We start from the raw sequence: 14,220 nt of genomic DNA on the forward strand, positions 1-14,220 counted from the left end.
CAGGACTGGACCGGAGACCTTTTGCATGCAAGATGTGCCCTATCACCGAGCTAAAGTCTCCCACCAATAGTGCCCATGACAACTGCAGCAAGTTGTACACCAGCACTTCCTATGCTTTTGGTGGTGGGTGGGGCCTAGTTGTGGCAAAGGCTGGAATTCAATGTACAGTAGTGCTAAGAAGATGGTTCCCATCAGCACAAGCATTTCTGCTTGCCTGAAGGAATGATCTCACATTTGGGGGTGCATTGATCTGGGAGTTCTCACAAACCTCTAGAGCAGATTCATGGGAGATGCATGGGTGGGAATGTTCCACTGTGCTTCCAGGAGCCCTTTCAGTAATGGAATGGGGTAGTTGAATCCGTCCCTTAGCATTGAGTAGTATGAAAATTGCAAAATCAATTTGACAAGCAACCTTGGAGGGACTCAGAACAAACATTATGTTGTAGGCCATGTGAGTTTTCCCAACACCACCTCTGGGAAACTATAAGTTGATTGGTTCATTGATTCACAGCCTATAAGTTGATTGGTTCATTTAAGAACCTGCCACGGTCCTTCTGTATCTTGGTTCTTGTTTGCAGTCGCACTGCACTTCGGCTTATTGCTCACCTGCTTTTTCATCTGTGAAAATTTAGTCCTAATGGGCTTTTTGCCTTAAGGGGGATGTGCAATAGTTTTTATCAAGTTAGCAGCCTGCTTCTATGTACACTTAATAACAAGCAGCAACAAGAAAACCTGCTTTGGCTGTTAATGGTGTTTGAAAAGTGTCACCATTGATGATGGTAATCTCTGAAAATATGTGCTGAACTTCCTTGTGATGTTTATATGAATTTGTTTGAAAATTATTATTTTTCCTGAAAAGTCTCTGGGTCACGGCTGTGGCTTCTATGAAAATATAGAAATCTCTCTGCTGAAACTGGATGCCGTTAATCTACTTCAACAAGCAGAAGTTAATTTTGCATAGCTGTGGTGTTTCTCTGTCTTTTGTCTCCATCAGTTTTGCCTTTCTGAACTATCAGTTGTTTTTGTTACATCAATTAAATGCACAATTTAGCAGTGGGGTGTATGTCAGTGATAACAGGATTTTGCAAGGTCCTTTATTTTCATTGTCAAATTATGGATGAATTTTGCCTACAGAGGTTATGATCAAAGAAGTCTTTGAACAAAGCAAATGTATATAGATGTCTATTTTATATAAAAACAATATAAACGTGTCTGAGTTCCTTCTGCCAGACTGCTTTTCAGTTAGCCTGGTGCAGCTGAATCTTTCATTGTGTGCTTTCATGTGTGTGATTGAGAGGGCTGCAGTGTATTTAAAGAAATCACCAGATAGAAGCAAACACAAAGGTTCCAATGAAAAGGAAATATCTAAAAGTAGTCTTCTCCTAGTAACTCACAGTGCAGGAAAGCTTTTTCATGGTCATTCTAAAGGGCCAGTGGAGCATATCTGGTGTATCTTCCATCAGAGAGAATTCAATTTACAAGGGGCTGCCACTGAAAAAGCCCTGTTTCTTGTACTGCCCAATGATCATGAACATATGCATTATGGGGAGGAGCACAAATGTAGCAATTCCTCACTATTAATGTAACATACCAGCCTTCCCCAACCTGGTCCTTTGGACTACAGTTCCCATCATCCCCCACCATTAGATATGCTGCCTGAGGTAGATGGGAGTTGGGTCAGCTAGTACGTACACCAACTTAAGGGTACAAGATGCCCTGCACAGAAAATACCCAGAAATCCATATTTCCAGAAGTTGCAGGGCTTCAGCAAAAATGTCATTCTATAATGAAAAAGTTAGGGCTTTGCATTTCATGGTTTGGGGCAACACTTATGGGAAAAAACAGAGAAAATGACCCCATGCGAATGCAAGTAATTATTTAAATAATAGTGGGGCATGGCAGTGATTGAAAGGACCTTACCTTAGCCTCCCCAAACTGAGAACTTGAGAACTATTGAAAACCTCATATTTCTTACAGAACCGAACCCTATTGCTCCTGGACGTCTGCCAGTTTTCTGCACATGCAGCCCATTTTACACTAATTTTCCACGTCTCCATGAACACATTTGTATGGGGGAAGTTAAATATGAACCAATCTGAGTGTGGCGGATCTTTAGCTCATCAGCAGGACCAGAGAAGGGGTAAACCGGCTGCAATCATCCTGGGAACCCATTTGGTTGCTCTAAACCATGGTTTGGCCAAGATTGCATAGTGGTCATCAGTGGCTTCCATTTGGAAAGGGCAAAACACCCACTTTGGGGAGCCAGCCAAGTGTATCACCCTTGTTAACTTGGTGACTTTCAACTAGCCAACAAAACTTAATTTTCTCCATCCATGTCCTGGAGTTTCTTGGAAAGAAGGGTTGATTGTTAACCCACTCTGGGAACGGTAGCTCTGTGAGGGGAATAGGGGTGACAACTCTCAGCACCCTTAGCAGACTACATTTCCCAGGATTCTTTGGGGAGGAAGTCATGTATATAGTGATAAGAATGATACTGCTTTAAACATAGAGTACAGATTGGGCCTTTGGCTCAAGTCACTATCCATCAGTCTGAGCTACCTAACAGAGTGGTTTGGAGGATAAGACACGGGGTGGGGTGGAAGAATAATCTATGTTTTATTGAGCTCCTTGGAGAAAAGAAGATACAAATAAAACTGCACCTATTGAAATCTCTTCACATTCACCATAGAATTCCCTCGCATCTGATAACATTTTTGATGGTGACACTGTTGTGACCCACTAGTGGTTCCTGACTAGGGATGAGACAGGCCATTCAGTTAAGTTCGGCTTTTAATGTGAACCTACCTAATTCACTTTCCTAAAAGATCTTCAAACTGGAACACAGGTATCCTTCAAACCTCACACTTCCCAGAATTTTGTGGCACAGTTTTCCAACCACATTATTTTAAAAAGTGCATACATTACAGGAAAGTGTGCATATAAGTGTATATATCAGTGAAAAACTCATCTGAAATACATTATATTGGTGGAAATAGCTTGCAGAAATGTATGTGTTGGTGCAAAATTGCATTAAAATGAGTATATTAGGAGAAATATGCATTAAAATGCTGACAAATTTTCATTTGCAAACATGCGGAAGTGTGGAGAACTGAAGACTGGGAAAATGAGAAACTGAAAGTTGACAGATCTATCCGTTGAAGACGAGTACCTTACACCTTATTGTTTTTATTCATTGGGGTTCTAATAAATAATGATCTCTCTCATTCTGTCTTCCGCCTTCAAGAGCAAATACACCTCCAAATACTTCTATTAATATTTATTAATTGGCTATGAATATTTATTCTTAACTTCTTATACTCATTTGTAGTCCCAAGGCACACAGCCCTGCAAGGAAATCTACTCAATTGTAAAAATAAAACTTTTTTTTGTTTAAAGCATTAGCAATGCAGGTCACTAAGCAATTGAGCTAGAATTAGATTACTTTTGCCGCCTTGTGGTTTTTCGGAAGGGGGGGAACAGTCAGGTCGATAGGATTGTGCTTTGAATAAGTAAAGAGACACTAGGTCAACTGTGCCTCCCAGATTTCAGATTTGCCGCTAATTGGAATATGTACATGTCCAATCTTGCCTTGTTGGCAAAGCATCCTTAGCAAATAAGTGGGGACACTTCATTGTGCCTTGGTTTGGACAGTTCTTATAACTTGAAATTATCTGGATGAGACCTGAGATACTGCAAATGCAAAGCACAAGTTGGGGGAGGCACACAAAGAGATGGACAAATCCATCAACTTCAGCTCCCTTTCCATTTTCCTTTCTTTTTCAGTCTTAAATTCAGTTATTCCACATCCTCATGAAAATTTGCCATCATTTTGGTGTGAATTTCTCCTAACACACATTTTTGTATGCTGTTTTGACTAATGTACGCAATTTGTGAGCACTTTCCCCACTATAGTTCACCCTGAATGTTATTTTTACTAACATACGCGCCTTTTGTTTTGGTTCAAGCATTTGTTCAAAAAGTGCTAATTAGATAGTTTCCCATTAAAATGCAAACAAAATTGGATTTCTTCCCGAACCCTAGACACAACTTGTGACTTGGATGTGACCCTACTGACCCAATGACTAACACTCCTCTCCCTTGGAGCACACATTTTGCTATAGCAATCTACTCTGTCTACAAGCAGCATTTGAAAAAGGGAGTAAGAACATAAGGTGAGCCTGCTAGATGGGGCCATTGGCCCATCTAATCCAGCATCCTGTTCTCACAGTGGCCAACTGAGATGCCTGTAAGAATCTTGCTGCATTACCATCGCTTTACACACACAAGTTGGAGTTGTAATTTGTGACTTTGGGAAAGAATGCTGAAGAAAGAATAAACCTGTTCCCAGGCATAGCATGCAAATTCTCACTTGTCCACTTACTGTTTCATTGCTTTCTGGCCTAATGAGCATTAAAAAGGTGCATGTATCTTAGCTTCTATGTGATGGTTCTGTTGCTAAGCAGCTGTCTTTACTTTTTAAAATACTGCCAAAAGTTCTCCTGAACAGATTTGGAAATGAACTGAGGACACGTAACACCCACCTCAAGATGAAAGGTGACTTTTATGAGCTGAATTCTTCTTTGGCTCAGAGAAGCATTCCGACCCATCTCTTGCTCAGGAACAGTTGGCAAGGAGGGGCACCTCTGTGGACCTGGCGTTCCAGCAGTGGCATTGCTGCCACTTACCATGAAGGAGGAGGAGGTGGTAGTGGTAGGGACACTAGGGCTATAAGGGGACACTGGTGGACTAAGCTCCTGCACCTAAGCAGCCCTGACCTCCCTGCCGCCGCATCTCTCCCCACTGGCCAGTCCTGCTGCTGACACTTCCCACCACTGAAAGTTGTCACAACTTTCTGCACCCTTTTCCCTTTGCCAGTTGAGTGGGAGCAGCAACAAAGGTGACAACCAGCTACAGGAGGAGTTTCCCTCCTCTCTCCTCCCTGTCATGTTGGCTGACCATGCGCTAGGTTGTGAGGAACATGAGACATGCATTTCTTCCATATGCGAGGGGGCAATTAAAGCCCATGAAGTGACCTCCAACCCTTTCTGCAAAACACCGCATTTATTTATTGTCCTGTCTGGAAACCCAAATGAGGAGAACAAGTCATTTCCCTGCTTTCTCCTCCGTTCAGGGACCAGCCACCTTCCAACTTAAAGAAAGGCCCGTTAACGAGAGAAAATCTTCATTCCACGGAAAATAGTCTGAAACCGGGAACGCCCCAGGGCAAGTTCACAGAATTCCAAACCCCCATCCGCACCGTTGTCTTCTCAAAACTCCAAAACCTAAGCCTTTGTCAGTTTGGTCCCCAGCCTTGCCTCAAGATAATGGGGAATCCGCTTTAAGGAAGACTTCAGAGCTGACTCGGATGAGCTGCAACCTGTTATGGAGACAGCCCTAGAGTAGTTCCGCCTCCAGAATGCCAGACTGGAGCCTGTCCATTGGACTTGGTTTCTTTGATACCCAAGAGACTGCATGCCTTCATGCCTTCATCTCTGAAGTCTGTCCTTGAGCTTTGGCGACTGCTTAGTCGTCTTCTGCCTGCTGGCATGAGTCAGTGTCTTTAGCGGTTGTGAAGATGTGGGCTGCAGCTGTTTTTGCTTCTGCAGCGGCTTTCTTCTCCTGGTCAGCAGATCCCGCATTGCTTGCATCAGCTGCTGCACTTTCCTATCCTGCACTCGGAAGAAGAGTTCCGCCAAACTGGCAGTAGGTTGAAGGTACTCTTGGGGCTCCTCCTGTTGTGTGACAACATCGGGGCTCATTGCGGTCGGCAGCAGAGGGGAGGTCCCGACCACATCCTCAGGCTTAGCTTTCTGCTGCTCTGTGGAAGTCGAGGTGATGACAGTGGGCTTGCTTGAGCTGGACTGGGGAATCTCTTGCTGGGCAACAGAGGGGGTTGAGACAAGTGGTTGGGGAGAAGCCGTGGTTGCGGAGGATGTGGTAGCCACGGGTGTTTCGGTGATTGCGGAGGATGTGGTAGCCATGGGCGTTTCGGTGGTGGTGGTCTCTTTGGGCAGGATGGAAGATTCGGAGACACAGATGCACAGAGCTTTGGCAGAGGTAGTTGTGGATTCGACAGTGGTGGCAGTAGTGGGGTTTGTGGCAGAACTTTCTGCAGCGGTGGCGATTGTGCTGATTGGAGGCTCAGAAGAGGGCTCTGCAGTTGTGGCAACACTAGTATTGCCGGGAGCAACAGTGGTTATATTACTTTCTGTGGCGGAAGGGCTCGTGGGAAAGGATGCCGCAGTCGTGGCTTCAGATCCTGTGGTGGCAAGATCAGGAGAGGATTCTGTGAAGGTAGAGAGTTCAGAGGTGATGTCCAGTGTAGGGGGAGACTCAGTAGCATTTGAGGCAGAGTGAGTAGTAATGGAGGTAGGGGTAGGGGTGGAGGTGGAGGTGGAGGTGGAAAGCTCATCAACAAATTCTTGAAGTTCCTTGGCAGCAGAGGTAGAGTTGTACTGAAGAAAGGTCTCTGTGGACGTTTCCACAGTGGTGGTGAGAGATTCAGGAAAACTCTCACTGGCTGACACCGGAGGAGAGGGGCTGAGAAGCTGAGGTGAGGGTTCTGCAGCAGTTGAGGTAGCAGTGGATACAGGAGGCTCAGAAGACCCTGAAAGCACTCCAGGCGAGAGCTCTGTAGTGGTTGTGGCAGAAGTAGCATAAGTCATCTTGGAAATGGACTCCACAGTGGCAACAGGATCAGTGGTGGTGAGAAATGCAGGAGTGGTCTCTGTGGCAGAGGTGGGCATGGCGACGGGGGAGGTCTCTGTGGCAGAGGTGGGCATGGCCATGGGGGACTTGGTAAAGGACATTGCAGTGGTTGTGTCAGGAGTAGTGACAAGAGGCTCCAGCAAAGATTCTGCTGCGATGGTGGCAACACTTTGGGCGAGGTTCTCTAGAGAAGACTCTTCGATAAGTTCCAACGGGGATGTAGTTGCAATGGTGGTTGCAGAGGGCACAAGAGAAATCTCTTCTAAAATGTCAGACAAGGGCTCTGTAGTAGCTTTGTCAGAAGTGACAGCGAGAAGATCAGGAACCAACTCTGTGGCAGCCAGAGCAGCAGGGGCGCGGAGAAGCTCAGGAAAGAACTTAGCTGCATATGTTGTAGAGGGTGACATGGCTGTGAGAAGCTCAGGAAACGGATCTGGGGTGGTCATGGAAGCTGCAGGAGAGGCCCTGAGCAGGTTAGTCAAAGCTTCTTCTATAGATGATTGCACAATCTCATCAGGTTCTGTTGGGGAGCTGATGATATGTAAAAATGACCTTGCTTTGTTCCTGTCACCTGGGCACGGAACCCTCTAGACAGAAAAATAAAATCAGCATGCAAAACGGAAACATAGATCTTTCTCTGGGGTGCTACAGCTCATCAAAGCTATCAGTTCTCTGTCTTTCTTTTGAACGAGGCTGCATACACCCCTTTCATTTTAAGCAAATTTCTTGGGAGCTCTAGTTTTCCCCTCACAGAGCACCCTTAAGAAACTACAGTTCCCATGATTCTTGGGGGGTGAGTGGAGCCATGTGCTTTAAATATATCGTGTTGCACACAGCCAGAAATCGGGACTCCTCCTTATTTCTCTAGGAAGATGCTTTATATATTGAGTCATAACCATTGGCCCATCTAGCTCAGTACTGTCTGCACTGACTGGCAGTAGTTTTCCTGGAGCCACTGGGGTGGGTGGGTGGTTTCAGCCTGTCTGAATGTAAGGCTTGTGCTCTACTGCAGAGCTGCATCCCTTCCCCAAGGATTAGGCCAAAAGGGAAAACCTTACATCTGAAGCTTTCAGAAACAGAACTGACCCACCTAAAAACTAAACATCCTTTATTCAACCACCACCACCCCTTCCTCTTGAGTCCTGGGGCATAAATGGCACCCTCCTCATTCTACAGGCAGAAGCTCACCTTACACCTTAACAACAACAGTAGAGATGGGGTCACATCCTCCACCACAGCTGGGGGGGGGGAGCAACTACTTTAGGGAGCACAAGGCCTAGGAACAGACATAGCTGCCTTAGGTGTGTAAACATGACACCTTAAAAAGCACATCCTTTCCCTCAAAGAATTATGGGTTCTGGCGCTGCGGTTAAACCACTGAGCCTAGGGCTTGCTGATCAGAAGGTCGGCGGTTCGAATCCCTGTGACGGGGTGAGCTCCCGTTGCTTGGTCCCAGCTCCTGCCAACCTAGCAGTTTGAAAGCACATCAAAATGCAAGTAGATAAATAGGAACCGCTACAGCGGGAAGGTAAACGGCGTTCCATGTGCTGCTCTGGTTTGCCAGAAGCGGCTTTGTCATGCTGGCCACATGACCTGGAAGCTATACGCCGGCTCCCTCGGCCAATAATGCGAGATGAGCGCGCAACCCCAGAGTCGGTCACGACTGGACCTAATAGTCAGGGGTCCCTTTACCTTTACCTTATTTTAACCCTTACATATTTATGATTCCCAGCAACTGTTAACAGTGCCCAGAATTCTCTGAAGGGAAAATGTGTTTTAAAGGTATAACATGTATACAACCTCATACAGTCGTACCTCGGGTTACGAACACCTCGGGTTACGAACTGCGCAAACCCGGAAGTATTTTCGCCGTGTGTGTGTGTGTGTGTGCAGAAGCGGCGTGCGCGATTTGCGCATGCGCAAAGCGCGAAAATAGCAAAAATAGCACTTTGCGCATGCGCAAAATGGCGTTCGGGTTATGAACTTTTCGGGTTACGAACTGCGACCCGGAACGGATTGCGTTTGTAACCCGAGGTACCACTGTACTGAGTCCGCCACTGGTCCGCCAGCTCAGTACTGTCCACAAACTGACTGGCAGTCATTGTTCGCATATGGCAAGATTGATAACCAAGAACAGACCATGACTTACATGCGTGGTTTGTTCATGGTTAGCAAACCTTGGTGAAACCCCCAAGTCTGGTTCAGGCAATCCAATTAAATCATGGTTTCTAAACTATGGTTAAGTGTTATGTGCAGAGCAAACGAGCAGTGTATTCAATGAAACCTAAGTTATAGTGGGATCAAACCTACTTTCCTTGAAAGGCTCTCCCCGTTTTTTTTTTTAATCCACCTCTGCCATAGCTCCCTTTTCAGCTCCTTGTTTCCTTGGGCTATCCTTTCTTCCTAATAGATTTCCCAGGCTCGCCTCTTTCCCTCACCTTCACATAGTACTTCTTCAAGGCACAGCGATAAAAAGCAAGGTTACAAAAATCTGGGAAAGTTGAATGTTCTTCCAAGTCAGAGCACACCCGCCCTAGGAGAGAGAGAGGCTGAGAGTTAGAGAAGAGCAGGTGATCTGCTCACTCCTTCCATTTGATCTCAGCTGAGAGGCACTGCCTACCACAGATTCGCTGTAATTGTGATTGTATCATCATGGTCCGCACCAGGGGTGACAACTTGAATAAAATATTGGAGGGGGGAAGGTAAGCCCCACATAATCGATCACACATGCACACCATTTGAATGGCAATGCCCATCAACTGGAGGGAGCCCTCAAATATTTTATTGGGGGGGCCAAAGGGACCTCGGTCCCTAGGCGTTGGCTCCTATGGTCCGTGCCCACTGTTGGGAATCTGAAAGAGGGGTGTGCAGTAGGGGTCTCCTTCATCTGGGTGCTCACCCCTTTGGCATGACCAAACATTAAATTAATTGCAGTTGCAACTTGGAGATCAGCGCCAGCAGTTGCTGGCTGCTGACTCAGAAGGGCTCCTCATCAGTCCAGTCTGGCTCTGCCACCTTGCTGGGGTCTGAGCAGTGGGCAAGCAGCAGGGCTACTTTCCAAAAGGACCATCTGTGGCGGTTGCCCCATCATTTTAATTTATCCAAAATTTAATGTTGCCAGATACAGAGTTATGGGACTCCCGAGCCAAGGAGATAAGTAACTGTATAACCTTTAGAAGACATCTGAAGGCAGCCCTGTATAGGGAAGTTTTTTTAAAAAAAATGTTTAATTATGTTTTTATATATGTTGGAAGCTGTCCAGAGTGGCTGGGGCAACCCAGTCAGATGGGTGGGGAATAATAATAATAATAATAATAATAATAATAATAATAATAATAATACGTTCCTATTTTCATCGGGCTCCACATTGGCTATCTCTGCATTAGGCGCTGATGCAAGTGTGGTTCCTCCCATGTTTGATTTTAAACACATCCAAAACAAGACTGCCAGTTAGGTTTGGCAAGTAATTTTAGTGAAGGTTTCAGAGGAGCTGAAGTCTTGCAAGGAGCTCTGTTATGATCTAAGAGCTGGGGTTTCCCCTAGGCTAGTCCCAATCAGTTTACAGAAAAGCTGGGACAACCCTGCCATTCTTATTGTTTACCTTCAGGAACGACTCCATGGTTTTCGTACTGGTCCAGTGCCCGAATCAAGGAATTCTGGCAGCCATACGTGGCTCTTAAGAAGCAAACAGCACGGATTCGACGAGGGCTATGGAGGATGCTAAAGAAGTGGTCATATTCGGCATCTGAGAGTGGCATTCCAGCTAGCGATGGCTCTTGTATCTGTGTGTCTGCTGCAGCGAGGAGCCATTTTGAGAGTACTGCGCAGACCAAACAAAAGAGGCAAAGGAGTGAGCCTTGGCTTAAGCCTCTACAATGTGTTTCAAGGTTGCAAGGCATAGATCCCACAACTTGGGCTGGTGTGCTGCAAATGCCAGCACTGGTTGTTGTTTTTTAAAGCCCCGGAGTGTCACACTGGCCACAGGGGGTGATGGTGACTGGAGGAGTCTGTGGCCCTGCCTCTACACTGTAGGTTCATGGAGTAAGTAAATGCGTAGATCAGCCCTAGCCAGCATTCACATCAGCCCCAGTCAGTGCCTGAAGAGCCCTAGGTTGGCCAAGGCTTGGGCAGATAAACGGTCTCACTCACCAAGAGCAAACAGGGACACCTGTGTGGCTGCATGCCCCCTCATCTTCCTTGCTGAGGCTTTGGGCACAGGGTCTGTCTAAAGGAGAAACCATTAGCAGGCTGTACAGATAAAGGAAGTTCCTGGGTTCTTTTGAATCCTCACTTTATTCTGTTTGCTGGGCCACTGCTTTGGTGGGGTATCAAGGGGAAGCGGCATGGAAGGCCAACCAGGAGCTCTTGCCGTGGCCTAGGCAACCAGGAATGCTTGTGACATCACTGGGCAGCAAGGTTCTTCCCTTCGCACCTTTGCCACTGAAATGGTGTGGCCTGATTCTGTGTTGCTTCCTCTCCTCGTGTGACACGCTTTTTGTGGGGGAGCCCACTGGGCATGAACTTGGCTGTCATCTCTCTCAAGAAATAAGGATGGTAGTAAGTACTTCTTTGAGTGCGGCTGCAACCTTTTTATCAGTCAATTAATCAACCCGTTTTAAATCTGCGGGGGCAATTTTTAATCATAATGGCCGAGAACCCTTTATTATTATTTTTTAAACTGCTTATGTTCTGATGTATGGGTATTGCAGGGACTGCAAAATGAATTATGGAGAGAAGGAGACGAGGGATAAGTATGCCCCTTCCACGAACCTGCCCTGGCCTCTCCCAACAAGTCTTTCAGTGGCCAATCTCTTTGCAACTTAGCAGAAGGTACAGTGAAGCCAGTTCTGGCCTATATCTGTTGAAATGTTTGATCTTTGTAAGCTGATGATGATAATTATAATTATTTACATTTATATCCAAACTTTCCTCGAAGGAACTGGTGGCATAGATGGTTCTCACTCTCGTCGTTTTATCACAACAACAACCATGTGAGGTAGGGTTAAACTGAGAGTCTATGACTGGTTCATGGTCACAGTGTGAGTGAGCTTCATGGCTGAGTGGAGATTTGAACCCTGGTCTCTCAGGTGCAAGTCCAACACTCTAACCACTACACCACACTGGCTCCGGAAGAGACCTCTGCCTGAAACTCAGGAGAACTATTGCCTGTGAATATGCACAATAATGCTAGCTGTTTCAATGGTCTGACTTGGTATAAGGTTTGTTCCTGTGTACTTTTTATATACCTGTATACGCGGGTGGCGCTGTGGTCTAAACCACAGAGCCTAGGGCTTGCCAATCAGAAGGTCGGCAGTTCGAATCCAACAGGGTGAGCTCCCATTGTTCGGTCCCAGCTTCTGCCCACCTAGCAGTTCGAAAGAACGTCAAGTACAAGTAGATAAATAGGTGGGAAGGTAAACACCATTTCCGTGCGCTGCTCTGGTTCACCAGAAGCGGCTTTGTCATGCTGGCCACATGACCCGGAAGCACTGTCTGTGGACAAACGCCGGCTCCCTCGGCCTATAGAGTGAGATGAGCGCCGCAACCCCAGAGTCATCTGCGACTGGACCTAATGGTCAGGGGTACCTTTACCTTTACCTTTTATATAATTTAGTTCACACATTAGCTTTGAGTTGTCAAGCACACCATAATAAAGCACAGAAGAATCAAGTTATATATCTGAATGAGAGAACTTAGCCCTTGCAATATGTACGGTATATTATTTAGGTATGTGTGTAGAAAACTAGCAAACCTAATAGAGCTGGCAAGCCTGTAGGCCTGAACCTATTAGCCAAGCCTATTGCATTTTGTAGGGCTTGCATAAGCCTAAATACTTTTTGGGATTGCAGTTTTAAGGTAGGGTTGCTTCCTATGTGATTTACTTATGTGGGCCACTTACTCATTTGAAAAACATCTAAAAGCACAGTGTGCTGTAAAAAACAACAACATGCCCTGGTTTTCATTTCTATATTAGATAGCGTACACTGTCATATGTGACAAACTGAAGATTGACTGTTTTGTGAAAGGTATAAATAAAACTACTAGAAAAACAACAAGCACAGTCTGCAATGCAGAGCTGGAAGCAATACAAAGTAATTTTGGTTGCAACCCCAAACCCACTTATAAATGTGATTACAATCAGTGGAGAGTACTTCCAAATAAATAAGGTTACAAATAGGATGTAAATAAGAGATGCTAACACCTGAAGGAATTAAATACAGTGGAACCTCGGTTTTTGAACACCTCGGTTTACGAATTTTCGGTTTACGAATGCCGCGGACCCATCTGGAACAGATTAATCCACTTTCCATTACTTTCAATGGGAAAGTTCACTTCAGTTTATGAACGCTTCAGTTTATGAACAGACTTCCGGAACCAATTACACCCATGCTTCGGGTTAAGTACGCTTCAGGTTGAGTACTCCATGGACCCGTCTGGAACGGATTAATCCACTTTCCATTACTTTCAATGGGAAAGTTCACTTCAGTTTATGAACGCTTCAGTTTAAGTACTCCATGGACCGTCTGGAACAGATTAATCCACTTTCCATTACTTTCAATGGGAAAGTTCACTTCAGTTTATGAACGGTTCAGTTTATGAACAGACTTCCGGAACCAATTGTGTTCATAAACCGAGGTACCACTGTAAAACAAGAGAATACAGCTGTGGTTGCAGGCAAGGGTTAATGCTCAGAGGGGGGGGGGGATAATACAATTTAGAGAAAACCTCCTACATTTAAAAGGTAGGATGAACTGCAAAGAGGGGATTAGAGGTCTTTCCTCCTTTCTCTCTTTCCCCCTCCCCTTTTGCATTTGAGTCTAGGCACTTAAAGTGCTTCCAGGTAGCCTTGAGCATTGATTCTGATTTGTTTGCAGGAAGATTTCTCAATGTTGCCTACTTAACGAACATTTATTCTACAAGTTTGTTGTGCAAGACCTCCCAATCAACGGTAATGGCATGACCCGAATTTTCTGGTATGTGATTGAATTCCCACCTGAAAACAGAAAGTTTAGAAAAGCCCTTAGTCTTGCCATAACTAATTTAAATCAGTGGATTGAAGTGCACCTAACTCACAGTGCAGTCCTGTGCATGCTTACTCAGAAGTAAATGCCACTATGTTCAGTGGCACTTGCTACCAGGGACGTGCTTGGGGTGGGAATCTTGGCATAGGATGGCAGTCTTAGGGTGTGTCCATATTAGTTGTGGCATTGCAACATTTCTTTGTCTTGTTATCACTGTCATGAAAGAAGGTAGCAGCAGGTGCCCATTGAAGCGTGGACAGTTACAAAGCATACAGTGGTTTCCCACACTGAGTGGGCAATGCTAAATAGTGTCCCTTTGGAAGTATCCTTATATCATCCCATGGTTATTTTCTCAGACGCAAGTCCTGCTCTTCCACCTAGAGTTGCAGCATTATGATTTTCCATCCCTTTGCTTTGAAGTCTGTCCCCTTGTTTAGGTTTCTATTGTTTCATCTATTGTTGTTTTATATTATTATTGTGTATGTATATG

The 14,220-nt window shown here is 45.4% G+C and overlaps 2 protein-coding genes across 4 annotated transcripts in view; one reads left to right on the plus strand and one right to left on the minus strand.

Moving 5' to 3' along the window:
- Nucleotides 1-14,220, plus strand: part of DDX11 (DEAD/H-box helicase 11) — a 56,901-nt gene that overhangs the window by 8,056 nt on the left and 34,625 nt on the right. Inside the window, exon 1 of one of the 3 annotated variants that reach the window (XM_088652325.1) lies at nt 11,418-11,538. The exons of 1 other annotated variant lie outside the window; for it this stretch is intronic. The gene's annotated coding sequence lies outside the window, so the exon portion shown is untranslated. Of the gene's footprint in view, nt 1-11,417; nt 11,539-13,573; nt 13,683-14,220 lie in introns of those variants that run through there. One more of the 3 variants, XM_088652326.1, reaches the window with a different exon arrangement.
- On the minus strand, nt 5,052-7,243 carry LOC148684639 (uncharacterized). The gene has a single exon (XM_088652327.1). The coding sequence runs from the start codon at nt 7,152-7,154 to the stop codon at nt 5,487-5,489; it is 1,668 nt and encodes a 555-aa protein (XP_088508453.1). The 5' UTR covers nt 7,155-7,243; the 3' UTR covers nt 5,052-5,486.

This window comes from Zootoca vivipara, chromosome 9 (genome assembly GCF_965207765.1).
Source record: "Zootoca vivipara chromosome 9, rZooViv2.hap1.1, whole genome shotgun sequence".
Classification (NCBI taxonomy): domain Eukaryota; kingdom Metazoa; phylum Chordata; class Lepidosauria; order Squamata; family Lacertidae; genus Zootoca; species Zootoca vivipara.

What these genes read in the sequence shown, in the direction of transcription:
- LOC148684639 (XM_088652327.1), bottom strand. Translation starts at nt 7,154, where the DNA reads ATGACCACCCCAGATCCGTTTCCTGAGCTTCTCACAGCCATGTCACCC.